At 49.6% G+C, this 19880-nt stretch overlaps 2 protein-coding genes across 4 annotated transcripts in view; one reads left to right on the top strand and one right to left on the bottom strand.

The window, feature by feature from the left end:
- HAPLN2 (hyaluronan and proteoglycan link protein 2) overlaps positions 1–1627 on the bottom strand; it is a 117302-nt gene extending 115675 nt beyond the window's left edge. For both annotated transcript variants that reach the window (XR_014176567.1, XM_081967832.1), the window contains exon 1: positions 1411–1627. Coding sequence is in view for 1 of the 2 variants with exons in the window: in XM_081967832.1 (XP_081823958.1) it covers positions 1411–1461 (51 nt within the window). In the remaining variant the exon portion in view is untranslated. The remainder of the gene's footprint in view (positions 1–1410) is intronic.
- Positions 1628–8091: 6464 nt separating this feature from the next.
- RHBG (Rh family B glycoprotein) lies at positions 8092–18174 on the top strand. 2 transcript variants are annotated; one of them, XR_014176560.1, is made up of 10 exons: positions 8092–8395; positions 10903–11089; positions 12038–12188; positions 13235–13382; positions 13736–13902; positions 14432–14569; positions 14733–14866; positions 15015–15132; positions 15756–15829; positions 16459–18174. XR_014176560.1 is itself a non-coding variant. In XM_081967789.1 (10 exons), the coding sequence occupies exons 1-10, from the start codon at positions 8206–8208 to the stop codon at positions 16537–16539; spliced, it is 1392 nt and encodes a 463-aa protein (XP_081823915.1). In that variant the 5' UTR covers positions 8092–8205; the 3' UTR covers positions 16540–18174. The 2 variants fall into 2 exon arrangements, 1 of the variants encoding a protein (XP_081823915.1); XM_081967789.1 differs by having other exon boundaries at positions 15015–15136.
- Positions 18175–19880: the final 1706 nt, after the last annotated feature.

Raw genomic sequence — 19880 nt, 5'->3', positions numbered from 1 at the left:
GGATGCCTTCTGGACACCCCCTCAGGGATGATTCTGTTAGGGCCAGCAGAGCCCAACTCCAAGGTCCAGCGAATTCTTGCTGCCATCAGATGGGTCTTGTGCCCTTGGCAGACACAGCGATAGGGAACCGTGACCTGAACAGGCAGCCAGACTCAAGGGTTGAGTCTGCCAGGCAGCCAGGCTCAAGGGGGAAATGATGAAATGCCCCATATAGAGAACAAAAGTGGGGCTCCCTTATCCAGCCGTGTGCAGCAATAGCCAAAAAAGCTAATACAATCCTGGGTTGTATAAACAGAGTCATAGAATCAAGGTCATGCGAAGCACAACACCGCTTTATAAAACCCTGGAATCCTGCAACCAGTTTCAGTCACCAGACTACAAAAAAGACGTTGAGACTTTGGAAAAAGTTCAGAGAAGAGCAACTAAGACGATCAAAGGCCTGGGGACTAAACCATATGAAGATCAGCTACAGGATTTGGGTCTGGCTAGTCTAAAGAAAAGAAGAATTAAGGATGACATGATAGCAGCCTTCCAGTACTTGAGGGGCTGCCCCAAAGAAGAGGAAGGGGTCAAGCTATTCTCCAAAGCAGCAGAAGGCAAGACAAGAAACCATGGATGGAACAGGGAGGACAATTAACCAGCGGAACAGAAGTTGCCCTCAGAAATCGTGGGTGCTTAAAAACTGGAGGTCTTTAAGAAGAGACTGGGCAGCCATTTGTCTGAAGTCCACTCGGCCATAGATCTCCATCTACCCTAAAAGTGGAGCTTCTGAATAGGTTCTGGGCCTTTGAAGAATGAAAATCAAGAAGAACTAAGCTTGGTCAGTCATGCCCAACCACCCGTTTCTTGCCAGAATGTTCAGCAAAAGACGATGAACGGCCCTGTGTTTGAATCTCTGCCAGGCAGTTTTCATTTCATGCTGCTACCCCCTTCTAGTTTGGTCAGCATCCTTCTTTGCCTGCAGAGGACCAGCAGGGCTTTTGGGGGTGCATGGGGAAAAGACTGAAGATGAGGGTGAAATGGGAGCCAGAGGCTTCAAGGCAGGGATTCAAACACTCTACCTACTCCCAAATATTTGCTGAACTCTTCTCAGGATGACCCTCTTTGTCTTCATCTCCACTCCCCTTTCATCTTCCTTTGAAAGCAAAACAAAAAATGCTGAATAAATTCTGGACACTTTTGCTTTGTTATACTAACTCAAATTATTTTTACAACCGATTTTCTGAGCAACGGGTCAAGTCTTTGATAAGACCTGAGAGGACGAGCGCTTGGTTTCTAGTCTTTATTTAAGGCTGTTAATTTTAATGTTTTCCATTTATGCTTTTATGCCTTTGTCAGCCAACCAGGTTCACTTTGGATAATGAGGTGGGTAGCATATAAATGCAATAAACAAATCAATAAGAGCTGTACCTGGTGCAGCAGTTCATCTACAAATCCCCAACCAAAACATGAACTGAACATGAACCCGTCATTCTTCTTCTGAATCCAGCCTCAGGGATCTGCCCAAATCCTTGTGCAGGAGGAAGAGAGATCTGCCGGTGCCTCTGAGGAAGGACTACAGGCCACATCGGGACCAACTGGAGCTCAGAGCCTGAGAAGAGCACGGTCCTCTCATCCTTCTGGGAAATTGCATCCTTCTGCTCTTGCTCGCCTCGCCACCTTCTGCATCTCTCTCTCTCTGGGTTGCCACTTGCATCCTCAGCACCAGGGCTCTGTTCCAAGAATAGACGAAAACAAAGGAGAGGAAACAGCTCCCCATTGTTTGGCCTGGCAAACAGGGCAACACCCAGCAAACAAGCCTGCCTTTATGGACGAATAATTCAGACAAACGATCAACACCCTTCTAGTGCTGGGTTGGGGATCTGCAAGATCAAGGACCGGTGCAGGGATGCTGAAAGCCCCAGAGAGTTTCCCATAATGCACCAGCTTCAGCCACTTTCAGCTCCCAACTACAGAAGCTATTTTCCTTGAGCCTCAGCATTCAGGCACCTGATGTCGCCGAAACTGGCACCTGATCTCTGTTGCCCAGGCCGACTCGTGCCCATCATTTGGCTGGGAGTTTAAAAATCTGCCTTTTGGCCCTTCTCCTGCTCTCCCATTCAAAACCCCTTGGGAGGTTTCTCTCCTCCCTGTCTTCCCTTTTGCAACCCAAGCAGGCCCTCCCCCCTTGGAGCCCCCTTCCAAGCCTCGCTTTCCATTATTTTTGTGCTCCTGGGAGGGGTCTCCTCACACCAGCTTCTCCCTGCTCCTTGTAAAGTGTGGTGCTCAAAATGATGCACAACAGGTAACAGATAAGTTGCAATCTGTGAGTGAGAAAGCCAAGCCAAGAACATTTGTTTCTCAGATCTCAAGAAAGCTTCTATAATATACCTCCATCTTTGCATATGTTTTAAGCTTTGTTCCATAGCAATCTTTTCATTTTTTTCTATACAATTTTTTAAAATGCTGTTCTTCCACAAGCATAAATACAAATCCCCAAACTCCATTTAACATTCACTGAATGGAAAATACTTCTGTGTGATTGTCAAGAGGAGCTGACAGGCGGAAGCGGCTCAGAGGCTCAGCCAGCCAGGTGATTCCGAGGAAGAGGCACGGTGGGAAAGCAGTGGTCCTCCCAAGCATCTGGAACTCAGCAATAGGTTCCTTCTCTGTGGAGGGAGCTTCCTCCCTCCTCCTGATCCTCCTAGTCCACCCCTCTGCCTCCTTGGCCAGGTAACAGATAAGTTGGGGACCATCAAATCTGATTCCAGCCAAAGTCTATCTTAATCCAAAATTTGGTTTCTAGTGGTTGGCCACGAAGATGCTCCTGGGTAACACATGGCTGATCCACACAACCAGGCAGCCCTAGTCGAAATACAGGGGCAGTTGGAGATGCAACGGTCTATATGGGAACATCCTTGGAGAGGTAGGATGAGGGAGCCGCAGCCGGGCAACCATCAGCATCTCAGTCCACAGACGAATGGGTGCAGGGAGCATCTCAGAAGCATCACACACACACACACACACACACACACACACACACTTCCTAGGAAGTAAAAGCAAGTGAAGCTTTCACACTTGCAAGATTCAGTTTCTGTATTTTAATCATCCAATAGAATTCAGAGTTTGGTCCCTTGTCTATCGAAGGGCTGACAGTGGCCCCCAGGAGGAAGAGGGCTGGTGAAATGCTGCCCAAATGCCTCTTCAGACCAGGCTGACTCTTCTGTGGCTGGACTCTAGCAGGAAATGTAGCAAAATCCCTGGACCACCTTCCCTGCTCCAGATAAGAAAAAGCCATAGGGAATAGCAAGGGAATAGCATGGGGTTAGGGTCCCTTGCAAAGGGGGCCACTCCCCATGCCACCCCCTCCATGTGGGGCCAGGAGAATTGGGCCATTGTTGCACAGTCCTGGCTGCATGTGACAATGCACCAAGGCCCGGGACGCTTTGTTCCCTTCAGCGCGAACAAACAGCTGCTTGTGTGAGAGTCCATCATCTGTTGCTGTGCATCTGATGAGCTCCTGCTCTGCAAAGGGCAGCCTCATGGTCTCCCTCCCTAGTGACCGGCACACGATGGATCAGAAACTGCCTCTCTTTCCTGCTCACTTTGGGCCCAGAGGGATACCTGGCTTAAAGGTGGCTTATTGCCCTGGACTTTCAGAGGACACTTCTTTGCTCGTTCCCTTCCCACTGGATCTTGCCCAGGGAAAGCCTCGCAGCTTAGGAGCATTGAAAGAAGCATGAGGGGGTCCGAAGAAGCCGGCCCTTCCCCCATCGTGGGGATTGTGGGACGATCACAGTCTTGGCAACAGGTCACAGCCGGCAAAGGCACCAGGCTGGTATCCCGGTGGGCTGCCCTCATGCCCGCTTCCTGCAAAGGCCCTGGAAGGACTTCCCAGAGAGCAGCGCTTTCTTTTCACAATATCTTGCTTGGATGTCCCCTTCCTAAACTCTTAAGCAGCATTTGGCCAATGGGGTCCAATTAATGAGAAGCCGTTGTTAAACAGATACAGGAGTTACCACTCAGTTGAAGCCTCTCATTTTCCCCTCTTCTGCCTGGACACACTGGCCTGTCCAGATAGAGTGGAAAGGGAGCCCATCTGGGGAGTCCAGGCTGATCTCGGCTCAGCTGCATTGAAAATCTTGAATCTGATGAAAGTAGGGAAGAATTCAAACTCTTCAGACTTTTTCTAAATAGAATTTAAGGTGCATAATTGTGGTCATAGTGAACACACATGGGATTTTCTCCCACATTTCTACATATATCTTTGTCTATCTCATGCCTTTCTTAGTTCCGTACAACTCTCTGGCCTCAAATATGGGACGTCAGCCGAAATGGGGCCAGGGAGCTTTAGACTGCTCCAACTAAGGAAGCCTTTTAAATGGTTTCAATCTCAGCAATATTTAAAAAGCGGTTAAATGGGAAGGAAAGGAATCCGTGCCATATCCGAGAAGCAGAACAAACTGTTTCTTTTTTTTTTTTAATTAAAAGAGTTTTGTACAAACAATTTTCCCCCTTTTCACCCCCCCGCCATACAATATAAATCTCATACAAATGCTATACCCCCCACCCCCCACCCACAAAAATTCACTTTCAAATATTATACCAAATACTTTGCCCCCTCCCCTCCCCCCATCTTAAAATAGATTACTCGTAGCCCCTCTCCTCCCAACAAACACAATATAAAGTTCTCTTAGATTAATAATAACACATTGATCCCATTTTCTAAGCTAATTTAACATCTATAACTCTTAATATAAATTTCTCCTAGCATAACAATATTTCATTAATCCCATCTTCTAATTTATTCATACATATATATTACCCCACCCTCCACCCTAACCCTCCCCCACCTCCCACACAAACCCACCCCCCTGACTTCCGCTGTATACCACTCTAACAATTCCAAACATCCCATATACTATTTACTCTGATCATCTATCGGTCTAAACATTCTTACCTAAAGGTTACATAATAACTCCTAGTCTGGTATTTATTCTGTATATAATCAATCCATTTTGCCCATTCCTGTGTGTAATCCTCCTGTTTCTGAGCTTTTAAGAAAGCTGAAATTTTTGCCATTTCAGCGAACCCCGCCACCTTCTGAATCCATTGATCAATTGTCGGTAAAAAATCTTTTTTCCAATGTTGCGCAATCAACAACCTAGCTGCTGTAACCATATACAAGGCCAATTTTGTTTCCCCTTTGGTAAAATCCTTAGCTATACCCAATAAAAACATTTGCGGAGTGAATTGTATTCTTTTCTTAAATACATTCTGCATAACCCACCATATTTTTATCCAAAAAGCTTTCACCTTGTTACAAGTCCACCATACATGAAAAAAGGTAGCATCTAGACACCCGCATCTCCAACATTTTGGTTGAACATTTGGGTACATGCATGATAATTTTTTAGGATCTAAATACCATCTGTAAAACATTTTATAAAAATTCTCCCTTAAATTCTGTGACTGTGTAAATTTAACATTCTGAACCCATATTTTTTCCCACGTTTCCAACATAACCACTTCACCAAAATTCTGAGCCCATTTAATCATACAATCCTTAACCAATTCACTTTCTGAGTCTCTCTCTAACAGTACATTATATATTCTTTTAACTTGTTTTGGACCAGTCTCTTTTATCTGCTTAATCAGTTCCACTTCTTTATCCATAAAACCGACCCTGTGATCTTCTTCCCATCTCTTCTGTAACTGTATGTAATGTAACCAATTTAAAGTAATTCCTTCTTCCAACAGCTGTTCCAAAGTTTTTAACTTCCATTCGCCCCCATCAGCAATAAGCACATCTTTATATAAACAACCCCCGAGTGACTTAATATTCATAATCCCCATGGTGTCTGCAAGATCCAACCAAAGCGGTATTTTATAATCCCAATTGGGCCGGTGCTTCTTCCATATTCTCATCAAGGCACTTCGGAGAACATGGTTGTTAAACACTTTATCTACCCTATCTTCATAAAAAAGATATGCATGCCATCCCAGAACAAGATCATGGCCTTCTATATTCAGCAATTCCATTTTTGTTTTCCCAAACCAATCTGCTACATGCGTTAATACCGCAGCTTCATAATATAATCGAAGGTTTGGGAGTCTGAGGCCGCCTCTTTCATGTGTATCTTGCATAATCTTCATCTTTACTCTCGGTTTTTTCTCCTTCCAAACAAATTTATTTAATGTTGTTTGCCAATTTAACAAGGTTTTATCTGACTTAAGCACCGGAATCATCTGGAATAGAAAGATAAATCTAGGTAGAATGTTCATTTTAATTGCTGAGATCCTTCCAAGCAAAGACAATTGTAACTTTTTCCACGCTTCAAGATCTTTCTGTATCTTTTGCCACAACACTTCATAGTTATTTGAGAAAAGTTTTGTATTTGTCAAATTCAGAACAAACTGTTTCTTCTCGTGCCTTTGGGACTCTGCAAATACTTCATTTGGAAGCGGTTTTGTCCGCCTTTCCTCAATTGAGAAAAGAAGATTCCTGGACTTTGGAGGTGACTTCTCTTCAGTTTTCCTCCCTCTGGTGAGGAGACAGAGCAATCCTACTGGAAGTTGAAGGGAGTGGCTGCACCTCAAAGTTGGAGAACCTCCGTCTTTTTGCTGTTGTTGGGATTTATTCTGTTTTTCATCTCTGTTGAAATAGGACCGGTTTCTTAAAAGACACCTTGATATTTTGCACTTATTAACTGCTTTGACTGAAGAGCTAACACAATGAAATTGGATCTTCTTACCCTGAGAAACTCTGGCTCAAAACTCTGAGAGGGGCCAGGGGAGAGCTGCAAAGATGGCGGTTATGAAACGTTTAACAACCACTTCAAGGCTTAGAGCAAAGCCTCCTTTAATTTGCAGGAAGGGCAGAAGGATTAAGCCAACATGGATGTAGTGCAATTACCAGTAAAGGGCCCTTGGCATCCCCCGCGAAGGCAGACCCTGGCCTGGACTCCCGGGAATGCAGAGAGATCCGTCAGATTCCCCCCCCCCCATCACTATCTGGCATTTCACATGAGTGGAGAGAGACTTTCTGGCCCCTCCCTTGGCTTCTTCCCTGCAGTCTGTCCATTGGGAACAGAACTCAGGAAAGGTGCTAACCTCCCCCCAGGCACGCAGGCAGAGCATCCCAGGAGCAGAGCCCACCACAAGGAGGGACTGCAAAACCTTGAAACAACCTGTCCCAGATGAGGAATAAAGATAAACAGACCCCAGCGGCAGACTTAATGATTAACTGAGTAATGAGCTTCTTTTACTTGGATGCCCTTTGCTTTCCAATCTAGGGCAAAAGGCGGCATCTGCTCACTATGGGAGCAAGGGTCAGTGGTGAGGGAGCCAAGGGGGCCAGTGTCCCCAGGGCCCTCTGCCATGTGCAGGGCCCACCCACAGCATCTGACCTGCTCAGCGAAGCAGGAGAGGCTGCTGAGGGCATAAAGGAGCCCCACATGTTGCAGTCAGAGGCCAAACCTTGGCTGGCTCTGGCTGCTTTTGCCCCCTCTGAGGATGGGGGGGGGGGGCTCCTGGGCTGACACGGTGGGCCTGGAACTGCTGGAGATTGGCAGAGCCTCAATGGAGCCTTCCCACCAGGCAGCCTGGGTGAAAACTGAGGTCGTTGTGTGGGGACCAGGGACCCAACTAATGTCAGAAACTGACGCATGGTAGCTGTTCTGTGGAGGTGGGGGCAGTGCAGGAAAGGCTCCTCTTCTCTCAAAGGGAAGCCTTGGAGGTTGTTTTCTCTCAAGGTGGGGCTGGTTTTTGGCCTTCTCTCTTGGCAGCTCCTGCCCTGCCCCACCCTGGCAAACCAAGAGAGGGCTGCCATGGGGAGCAATTGGCACAATCCAGATTGTCTCTGCAAGGGGCAACCTTCCTTGGGTTCAAATAGGGAGTCCCCCAATCGCGCGACTGGGATGCCAAGGCCAAACCTGCTTCCTTTGCCTTTTTGGAGACAGAAGGTGCCCAAGCCAGCTTTCCGTCACCTGGCTGGGACGCTCCTGCCACTCCCCCTCCCTGCCCACCCCACACTTCCCCAGCTGGCCCCGCCTCAGAGCAGGTGGCTCCCGGCCAGGGTGAGCAGTGAGCAAACAGCCGTGGAGGTTGCCTCCTCCTCCCCCCTCACTCTTCCTCCTCCAAAGGACGCCCAGGAAAACAGGGCATTCGTTCGCTCGGCGGCTGCTCTTCCTGACGCACTCCCGCTTGGCTCTCCTCTCTCTCACCATGTCGGGCCACCCCACCAACGTGAGAGTGAAGCTGCCCCTGCTCTGCGCTCTCCTGCAGCTGGCCACGGTCCTCCTGTTCGCCTTCTTTGTCCAGTATGACGGCCACACCAGCCCTCGGCTGTGGCACGAGGACATCCAGTTGCATAGCAAAGGCCCTCTGGACAATGAATTCTACCCACGCTACCCAAGTGAGTATTTCCTGCCCACCTGCCAGGGTGCCAGGTCCAACGAGAGAGGGCCCTGGGAGCACAGAAGGAACAAGGGCGTAGGAGAACACGGCAGGGCACCTCTCCTGCCTAGGATGAACCAGGACCCTTCCCCAAATGGTCCCCACTTACACTCCAGCGCTTAGATGTCTTGCTTCAGTTTGGTGTCTGTAGCGGGGAGGAAGTGAAAGCTTTGGGAATTCTCTGTGGATCCCTTCTGATTCTCTGTAAATGGAAAGCAGCATTTGTGATAAATTCTTCCCCTGCCCCAGGCAATTGTGGAAGCTACCATTGCCTCAAGATGTTTTCTGAATGGTATTTTTGAGTGCAGAACCTAGTTAAGTCCTGGCTTCGTAGGGATGGGCTACTGGGGGTTTGGGAGAATCTCAAGCTAAGATTCTGTGCAGTTTGGAGAACCCCCAAATCCCACTCCTGGCTGGCCCCGCTCTGCCCCTCCCCTCCCCTCCCCTCCCAGGAGTTCCCACATGGCCCATTTTGGATGCAGGTAAGTGCAGGGCATGTGCAGAGGCTCAGGGAGGGTGGAAAATGGGCCTACCAGAGGTTTGGGAAGGCCAGGGGGCCTCTGGAGGATGGGAAGGCCATTTTCGCCCCCCCCCCCAGAGGCTCAAGGAAAGCCTCCGGAACCCAGGGAGGGCAAAAACGCCTCCCCCACCACCACCACCATGCCACGGCCACCCAGCAGAGAACCCGGCAGAGAAGCCCTTGCTAAAAATTTTGACGCCCACCCCTGCTTCATGGAGGGAGCCTTTGGCTTCCTCCACATGACTTCCACACCTTCTCAGTCCCACCTGGTAGTCTCCACCCATCTACCTGCTTAACTTCGGCAGATTGACTATCCAGCAAACCAGTTTATGGATGCATTTATGCATTCTTAAAAAGGCAGCTAAATCTTGATTCGGTCGCAACATTTTTGTAAAGGCCCCGCAGGAAGGAAAGGCTGCGACAGAGAAGCTGCCTTAGGATCTTCCGCATTAGCAAGCAACAAGATTCCCAAAGTTAGGCCAACTGAGCCCTGTTTCGATCAGGTCACAATTATTACACTCCCAAAATGGGTGGCTGAGAAGCTGGTCCCCACCCACCCCAACACAACTACCACCTTTGCCTTTTTCGGCAGAAGTGGGCAAATGGTCGTAAGGGTCCCAGAGCTTGTGGTCCCAGCCCGGCACACCTGGGCCAGCCTTGGGTCCAGCTGGATCCGTTCTTCCTAGCTGGGAATCCAGCTGGTCCTACCCAGCTCCCCCCCCAGAGGGGCGCGAGACCCTTTTCTCCTCCCGGTCAGTCCCTGGGGCTCCAGGTGCCCCACTAGGCCAAATAGCCCTGTTGGGTCCGGCTTCCACTGTCCATCCATCCGCCCGTCCGTCCGTCCGTCCGTCCGTCCGTCCGGTGGGAGGTTTTGCTTCTCCTGGTGGGCAGCGAGAGCCGGAGAGAGGCTGCTCCTTCCCCACGCTGAGCTCGGCAGGCATCCTGCAGGCATTTAGCCATCCCCTCTGCAGAAAGGCCAACAGGTCCTGTGGGGAAAAGATCCAGGGACTGATTCCCTGGTGTTTAAGCAAAACAGTTGTTTGGCAGCTAGTTTGGGAAACAGAAAATGAATTCTCCTCCTCCTCCGCTTCCTTCTTCCCATTGCTCTGTTCTTCATGCTTGGATGTCCATGTCTTGTTGAGGACACACTTGAGCCACCTGGCCTTCTGCAATCATCAGCACTTTTCTTTTCAATCCACAGCTGCTGCCCTCCGCACCAGCATCTCCCCTAAATTGTCTTCCAGGACCCCCCCCCCCCGGTTCTTCCCCTGGAAGGCAGCCAGGCCCCGAGCAGCAGAGATGCAAGCGGTGAGGAGGCACCCGGGTTTCTTAATCTTGGCAGCTTCAAGATCTGTGGACTTCGACTCCAGAATTCTCCAGCCAGTCATGTTGCCTGCGGAATTCTGGGAGCTAAAGTCCACACACCTCCAAGTTCACAAGGCTGAGAAACGCTGCTGCACAAACCTAAACAAAACCTCATTTCTTTCAGACCATGGTTTGTTTGGCCTCGGCCATTACTACTTCCTGAATGTATTAGTATAATTCTAAAATCGGATTGCACGTAAGCCGGGTTTAGGGTTCCAACGTAGGAGGAGGAGCCGTCCCGTCCCATAACTGCCACCACCACCCACTCCAGCCACAGCACCCCCGAGATGGGGCTGCGCTCAGCCGGCCAAGAGCAGCTGCAGCACCTCCCCCTCCTCACCTGCTGAGCCACTTGCAGACTCTGCCCTGCAGCTGGTACACACACTCACTCTGATCAGCCCGACCTAATGAGGTCACTTTGGGAACCCAATTATCCATTTCAACTTTGGAGCCCCTGGCTGAAGAGGTAAAGCTGAGCAGGTGATGAGCTGGAAGTCAGGGAGGCGTTTGACTTGTCGGACGGGTGCTGGCAGCCCCTCGGAGTCTGGAATCTTTCTTCTCGGCCCCTTCCCCTCCTGCAGGCTTCCAAGACGTCCACGTCATGATTTTCCTCGGCTTTGGCTTCCTGATGACCTTCCTGAAACGCTACAGCTTCGGTGGGGTGGCTTTCAATTTTCTGATTGCCGCCTTTGCCCTCCAGTGGTCTGTCCTCATCCAGGGATTTTTCCACACCTTTCACGATGGCAAAATCCATGTGGGAATAGAAAGGTGAGCAAGCAAGGCTTGGCCTCCTCGAGCCCCCAAAATGGGTGACTTTAGCTGAAGCAGAGGCAGCAGAAGGCAGCAGGAAGATGGAGCTGAGTGGGAGCACATCCCTCGGCAGTTGGGTCACACTCAACTCAGCCTCCGAATCCCGTCCCCATTTCTTGTTGAAGACTTGAAGCCTCCCTCCTCCAGACGCAGACTGGCAGTCAGAGTATCTGAAGGGTGTGGCCAAAAGAAATCAAGTGTGCCACTAAAGCTCCACGTCTGAATTTTTCTGGCCACACCAATGCAATTAAGGTGGGGCACTAGCAACCAACATCAAAAATCAAGCAGCTTAGTAAGAGGTATGGAGGCAGTCTGCAGCTAATGAAGGGGCTCTCAGTAGATGGTAACTCAGAGATTGGATTCAAAGCTCTTTTGCTCTGCCCATTGGCTGCCACCTTGATCTTGGTGCTGCCCCCGACTGGACTTTGAGAGCCAGGAGTGGGGATGTGGGGAGGGGTCCCGTTAATCTCTCAGGCACTCTGTGCTTGCCCGGTGCAAGGCAAACCTGCAGCCCCAGATTCTCCTGCCATGTCCTCCTGCTCCTCCCCACAGGACCCAAAGCCGGCACAGCCCACCGTGGCAACCTCTGGCTTCAGCCAGTCCTACCATTGCCTTTGTCTCCAGCTCAGCCTGGGCAGCCTTAAGTCACCTTTTGCATAGGAAGGCAGCCTTTTCTCCTGCAGGGAGGGAGGGAGGATTTTTGAGGGTAGGGGGGCAGGAAGGGTGGGGGAGCCACTCTCTCTCCACCCACAACCTCCCCATAGGTGGGGGTGGGGGGGTTTCAAGCATTTTAAGCGCAGGCTCTTTGGAAATCCTTATTTAAAGACAGCCGAGATGAAAGGGGGAGAAGGGAAATCTCCTTTCAGCCCTTTCTCTCTCCCCTCCCCACTTCTGTCTTCTTGCCAGCATGATCAATGCGGACTTCTGTGCCGGGTCCGTCCTCATCTCCTTTGGGGCGCTGCTGGGTAAGACAAGCCCCGTTCAGTTGCTGCTGATGGCAGGGCTGGAAGTCACCCTCTTTGGCATCAACGAGTATGTCTTGCTCAGCCTCCTTCAGGTGAATTGCTCCCTGTGGGGGACTCATCCCTCACCCCTTGGGACGGGATGGGCGCAGCAGGGCAAGAGACTGTTATCCAAAGTCAATCAGTTCACACCACCATTAAACCTACATTGTGTAATATGTCAGGCATGGGAAACCAAGAACGACGCAGGAAGTTCTGAAAGCAGTTTCTTTACTGCTTTTTGGCATAAACAGACAGCATCTTCCTGGACTAAAGCACCTTCTGCGTAATTCTCTGATACAGGCTGCGGAGAATTATTAGGGACGGCCACTCTGCGCCCAGGGACGATTCCAGGATGATGATGTTGATGTTACTCTTTGCAACTCAGCTCCAGATCCCATCGCAGTTAGTTACATAAAGTGCAACACTCCTGATTCCCATTGCCCACCCCCACTGATTGCAATGCCATCCTTTTGAGTGGGGTGGGGGCTAATAGTTGTATGAACCCATTCCTAGTTTCACGATTGGCAGAGCTTTGGCTTCCCGTCCTCGACTTGTGACAATGATCCTCAGCCCCAAAGAGCGTCTCCCTCTCCCCCACCCACCCATGTTACCCAGCTGCAGGGGGCCTCCTGGTACCCCTGTGTCTTGTGACCTACTGAGTCTTCGCTCTGGCCCCCATTTCCCTGAGCAGCCTCCCTCCAAGGATCCGGCAGACTCGTCTTCATACCTGGTGCTCCTTCGATGGATCCCCCTGGGGCCCTCTGAGCCTGCAGCCTTTGGCTCAGGAGGTTTGGTGAGCTCTGCGAGGATGTGGCTTTTGTGGTTTCTGAGGTGGTTTATTATTTTTACCAGGGGGACATACGTTGCACTGAGAGCCATTGCTGTGAGATGGATAGCTCCATAAATAATTGAAATAAACAAATGAATTAACACAAATAGGGAATTGTGGGAATAAAGATTGATTACAATCCTGGGAGGTGCCTTGAAGGAGGCAGAAGATTTTAAAAGACTTTCAAAAGTTGTTGGTGCTGAAAACGACGCTGGTTCGTCCAGCGCTGTCGAAGCCCGCCCCCTGCAGTGTTTCCCCCATCTGGCCCAGGTGAAGGACGCCGGGGGCTCTATGACCATCCACGCTTTCGGGGCCTACTTCGGGCTGATGGTGTCCCGCCTTCTTTTCCGACCCCACCTAGACAAGAGCCGGCAGCGGGAAGGCTCCGCCTACCACTCGGACCTCTTTGCTATGATCGGTGAGGCTCCCAAAGGGGCGCTGGGCTTTGCACCTTTAGGAGAGAAGCTGCATCCGGAGAGGCCCCGGTGGACGGAGCTAAGCGGGTCTCTTGATGGCTTTGGTAGAAGCGGCGGGGGCTTTCTGGCTTTGCTTAGGCTTCTCTTCCACCTCACTCGGGGTCTGTATACTCCATGAAAAATAGGGGGGGTCGTTAGCAATTGTCCAACAAATGGCCCAACGAGGGAGGCCTTATGGCTGCCCAGGACCATCCCTGCCCATCCCTTTCTTAACCCGTGGGCCCCTCTTGCACAGCGGAAGGGCTGCTGCTTTGCTCCTTTTGAAAGCAGCCCCGCCCGCCCCTCTCCCTGGCAGGCACCCTCTTCCTGTGGGTCTTCTGGCCCAGCTTCAACTCGGCAGTGACCGCCCACGGGGATGACCAGCAACGGACAGTGATCAACACCTACTTCTCCCTGGCGTCCAGCACCTTTGCCACCTTCGCCATCTCTGCCCTGGTGAACCGCGGAGGCCAGCTGGACATGGTGAGGCAGCCCCTGGGCTTGTCCCCGGGCACTTCCAGAGAGGGGCCCCTGATCCCAGAGGGAGGGTCTGATTTGCACCCCCAGATGTTGGAGGGCAGGAGGGCAAAATCACCTGCTTTGCCTGAGTCTGGTTCAAAAGCTGTGGGGGGGATCTCTTCCATGTCACTAATTGATGTTTTCTGTGGGCCTCTCAAAGGAGCCACTGCAGGGATCCTAGGGCAGGTTTGCGGCAGGCCCAGGGTGGGCTCCTGGGCCCCTCCAAGTGACAATCCAGGCAGGGGGCCTTTAACTACAGGGAGCATCACTATTATTTTATTCCACCTATTTTATTCCTCCTACAAACGGTAGGTATGTTCACTGCCTGGAGTACTTATGCAGTAATCCTGTCTCCTACTTTCCCATTTTATTATGTTTAATACTGTATTTTATCATTAACTGAATGGAATTTAATTTTAAGTTTAATGTACGCAAAATGGGAATTCCTCCCCCCAATTCCTGGGTCACTTTCTTCTCTCTGCCCCCTCCCCAGGTTCACATCCAGAATGCCGCCCTGGCTGGCGGAGTGATCGTTGGCACTTCGGCCGAGATGGTGCTGACTCCCTTTGGGGCCCTGATCGCTGGGTGCGTGGCCGGCCTGGTGGCCACCCTCGGCTTCAAGTTCCTCACGGTAGGCCCAATGCCCGACCCGAGCTTTGCCTACAGCCCCTTGGTGTCTCCCAAAGGAGAGGATTCAGCACCAGAGCCCAGAAGGGGAGGTGGGCAGGGTGCCAGCCAGGAGAGAAGGAGGTCCAGTTCTCAGGCTTCCTACCTTCTTTCTCTCTCTTGCCCAGCCCATCCTGGCTGCCAGGCTGAAAATCCAGGACACCTGCGGAATACACAACCTGCATGGGATGCCCGGCTTGCTCGGTGCCCTCCTTGGCGCCCTGGTGGCCGCTCTAGCAACCCCAGATGCCTATGGAGAGGGGTGAGTGCCATGGGGGGGGGGAAGCAAAGGGTAGGACTGGGAGGGACAGCTGCTTCCCTCTCTGGCTCTCTTCCCAAAAGAAACTTTGCCCAGGCGGTTGGGATCTGCCAGGCTGTGCTGGCTCACTGGGACCGTCTTGCTCCTGCAGAATGGCCGATGTCTTCCCCCTCGTGGCCTCTGGGCAAAGGACCCCCATCAGACAGAGCCTCTTCCAGCTGCTGGGCCTGCTGGTCTCCCTGGGCATGGCCACGGTCGGTGGCAGTCTGGTGGGTGAGTGGGGGTGGGAGGGGGCAAGCAATCCCGCAGCTCTTTCCACTACTTTTCACACACACGGATGTTTTCTCGCTTGGGGGTCTCATGCAACCTCGGAAGGGAGTGGGATGCAGGCCCCAGACCTGAAGGGGCTTGAGAAACAGCCCTGGTATTTTTATTTATTTATGAAATGTCTATGCCACCCATCTCACTGTCATCTGGGCAGCTTACAACATCATAAAAACAAGAATATAAAAACCATAAACCCTAACAAACATACCATAAACATTAACAAAAATTGGGTAAAGTAGGAAGCAATCCCTGAATGGATGGAAGTGGGAGTCCACTAACCATGGGTCACTCCCTTGGGGGCCAAAACCAGAGGCCAGTTTTAAGGCAATTTTGGGAGGCCAAGAGGGTGGGGTGCATTGAGTGACCTGATGTTCCAAAAGACAGAAGCCACAAGAGAAAAAGTTCTTCTTATGGACCCCCCCCCCAGCCAAGTTCTTGGACTGACAGGATCTGTTGGCATGAATGGGTAGGCCAATCCCATTCTGAAGTGGGACTTCCAGGGAAGCTCCTGCCCCTCCCACTGCAATGCAGATCCCCCGCTCTTCTGACTGCTCTCTTTTTTTAGGGGCCATCCTGAAGATGCGAAGCCTTGCGATGCCCCCAGACGCTCTCTGCTTCGAGGATCAAATCTATTGGGAGGTATTTGAAGGCTTCCTCGGGGTCAAAGCCGGCTGCCCTTTAACCCACATCAGTGTATTCCCTTGAGACCACCGGGGGCTGATTGTTTTATAGCCTGCCTTTCCTCTGGGGACCTCAGTGGAAGGGACCCCCTCCCCAATCCCATCCTAAGAAGCTTAGCCAGCACCAGCTACTCCAGAATGTAGCACAGGAGCTCGGTTCATGCAATGTGCAAGACTAAGCTAGAATGAGACTGGGAGAATGGTGATTCTGCTAATAGTGTGAGCTCATTGCAGGGACAGGATGCGAAGAAGCTTTGCTTGCGCATCTTCTTTTGTAAACCTCAATTTGGGCGCAAACAGAACCACACGATTCAAGTTAGTAGGGAAAGGGGAAATGGTGGACGTGCAGAATAGAGCCATGGGAGACCCCTGGTCCTCTGAGGCTGTGGGCCACATTAGGTCAGTGTGGACTGGAAGGGTCAGCTCTGCCTCTGGAGGGCCAAAGACATATACTGGTTCTGGTTCTGGCAACCTTTCCTTTGGGAAGCTGGAATCAAGAGAACTTGGATGCTTGCAGGCTGCCTGGAGGACAGAGAAAATGGGGGGGGGACACCCTTTTATCACCCCTCTCCTTTTGGCCTTACATAGGTGCCTGAAGAGCATCGTGATGGCTTCCAGGTCATGGAAGCTCTCAGCACGGAGGAGGCAGACAAGGCCACCCATGCCTGACAGTTGGGTCGGTTGGGGAGGCTCACATCACCCTCATCACCACCAACACCAACACCTGAGGAAGCGACCGTGTGTTGCCTGGAAAGAAGCAAGGAGGATCCTGTTGCTGGAGGAGCAGCAGCTCCTCCTTCCAGGATTGGAGCCCGCCTGGAAGATGGTTCAGGCACAGCTTCAGAAGCATCGACTTCCATGTGATTATTTCATGGGGTCCCAGAGTTGTTCCATCAGCTACTAAAAAATATCCCAAGGCCAACAGCAGCCAATGTTCTTTTTAGAGTAAAAAGCGTTGTTTCCTCTTTCACAGCCACCCTTCAATTTACGGGATCCTATTTGCTTTTCAACATAAATTCCATAATGCAAATCAGAGATACAACCAAATACAGGTAGTCCTCAAGTTACCACCACAATTGAGCCCAACATTTATGTTGCTGTGAAACATCTGTTAAGTGAGTTTTGTCCCATTTTACAACTTTTCTTAGCACGGTTATTAAGTGAATCATTGCATTTGTTAAGTTAGTAACACAGTTGTTAAGTGAATCCGGCTTCCCCATTGACTTTGCTTGTCAGAAGGGGTCATGTGACCTTAGGATACTACAGCCGTCCTAAATAGGAACCGGTTGCCAAGCGCCTGAGTTTTGGTCATGTGACCCTGGGGAAGCTGCAATGGTTGTGTGAAAAAACGTTGTGTGAAAAATGTCACATTTTTCAGTGCCGTTGTAACTTTGAATGGTCACTAAATGAACTGTTGTAAGTCAAGGACTCCCTGCAACTGAGAGTGTGCAACAGCAGCAACCTAGTAAAAGATGGGAATAATAAGGCAATCAAGACAGACTCGACTCTGAGTTTTTTCTGAACGTTACAGCCGAGAAGCGGTTGTCCAACTCTGCGGACCCCGTGAAAGCGCTTTCACAGTGGTGAAATTCATTTTTTTTAAACTACTGATTCTGTGGGCGTGGCTTGGTGGGCGTGGCAGGGGAAGGATTCTGCAAAATCCCCATTTTCTCCCCACTGGGGTGGGGGCAGCCAGAGGTTGCATTTGCTGTTTATCCCAACTACTCCAAATTTCCCCCTACTGCTTCTCCAGAACCTGTCAGAACCCGCTGGATTTTCACCCCTGGCTTTCATCCATCTGTGTGGCTTCCACAATGCCAGCTGCCAGTCTTTGGGGGAACATTGGGCTGGTTTGGATCTTTGCAGATTTTCAGTATTCCACATAAATAATGTTAACTCAGTAAATGTTATGAAATTTGGCAATAAAGTAGCTGAAGGGCAAGTAAAGGACAAGATAAATGTGTTGCGTCTTAATATATCTTCCTTTCCAAAACTGTTGAATTTTTTCAGCTGAAAAATTATTTATCATGTTTCCAATTTATTTTGAAAAATTGGGAGCCATTTTAACAATCGTAACTGAAGTAATATATCAAAGAAAAAATATGTACACTATAGTTTTAAGCATGCTATTTGAAGTAAAGTTAATATTACTTTACTGTTGAGATTCTCATTGTTGGATATCAATAGTATCCATTTTATGCATTTGTTTAACCACACAAACTTTCACTTGTTCAGCTTCAGGATTAAATTCTATCCATAATTTATAATTAAATTCTAATAAATATTTAAACTCTTGTATTAAAACATTCTTAATTCTATTAAGTTTATTCTATTAAGAGTCCACTGGCTAATACATTCAAATTAATAATAATAAAAATAAGACTCCCAAATAAGGATTTCATTAAGTGCTGCCCTGCTGGTGTGTGAATGCTGGAATCAGTGAGAGGTTTCAATCCATTCTTGAGTCATCTTCTCATAAGATTTCATTCTGGTTTTATTGACCCACAAATCTTAAAATCCATACAAATTATGAAAAGTCCACCGATTAATCTTACTTTAAAATGTCAATTGTGACAATGCAAGTGGGCGGCAAGAGGGTGGACGCTGATCCTTTGAACTCCCGGTGTTACAGTGGAGCGAGTGGGCACACACACTAGTCTATACCCGCTCGGAGTTACTAGAAATTGGATCTTCTAGTCAACTGAATATCACTTTCAGTGGTCTCATAATATATCGAGTGACACAGTCAGACTGCTGGGCTCCCTATGGATCGCTGTTGGGCCTGGGACGGCCAAGAGAGCAGAAGCAGAGACAAGGATGCAAAGCTGGTTTGCTAGCTCGGTTATGGAAGCAGCCTCATAGACCTGCACTACCAAGTGTTTTTGTAACCAACGCTAGATCCCTTGTCAACAAAACTGATGAACTTGAGCTATGGATGCGAATGAGCCCATGATCATCACGGAGACCTGGCTTCTGTTCTGGCCTCGAGGACCACAACATCTTCATCCACCTCTACCGGAGGCGTAAGTGGAGCTTCCTAACCGCACCACACACTGCTTTGACAGAAATGAAAACTCCGGTAAAAGCAAAGGTGGAGGATTTTGTATTTACACGCATAATGACTTGTGTACTAACAGTAGAGTTACCTATACACACTATACTCCATATATATGGAATTCTTAACTGTCATTTGTCAGCCATTTTATTTACCTAGAGAGATTTCTGTTATAGTTATCACTGCTGTTTATATTCCACCTGAGGCAAATGTTAACTCAGTGCTCTCTAAGCTACATGATGTCACGGAGAGGCAGCAGCAAACTTACCCTGAGGGCACTTTTGTCGTGGCTGGGGATTTTAATCAAGCCCGTCTAAAGTCTGTTCTCCCTAAGTTTGTGCAGTACGTGCAGTGTACCACCAGAGGTAAGAACACTGTAGACCTTAAGAGAGGCATATAGAGCAAGCCCCCTCTCTCTTCTGGGTACATCTGACCACATCTCTCTGCTACTGTGCCCAAAGTATATCCCCCTTAGGAAAAGGATATGGCCAGCCAGGAAAACTGTCAAAATCTAGCCAGAGGGAGCACTCTGCCAGTTGCAGCAGGACAGCTTTGAGACTACTGAGTGGAGTATATTTGAACATTTGGAGCTGCGAGAATTCAGCCACACCCTACTCTCATACATTAAAACATGCACAGACAACGTAACAGTGAATAAGTGCATTAGAGTTTACAGTAATCGTAAACCCTGGATGTCAGCAGACACGTACAATCACGTCTGAGAGCCTGAAACTCCACCTTCAAGGCAGGAAACAAGGACTAATACAACGAGGCCAGGGCAAACGTGAGAGGCATTAAGGCAGCTAAACAGAAATACAAACTAAAAGTAGAGAAGCATCTGGCAGATAATAACCCAAGACAGGTGTGGCAGGGGCTACAACATCTAATCAATTATAAGGGAAATACGATGAAAATAGCCAATGCTAATGCCCTGCTGGTGGAGAGGCTTCTTCAC

This window comes from Natrix helvetica (assembly GCF_964273705.1).
Source record: "Natrix helvetica genome assembly, chromosome: 16".
Taxonomy (NCBI): Eukaryota; Metazoa; Chordata; class Lepidosauria; order Squamata; family Natricidae; genus Natrix; species Natrix helvetica.
Note: the sequence above shows the minus strand (reverse complement) of the source record. Positions and strands in the feature narration are given on the sequence as shown.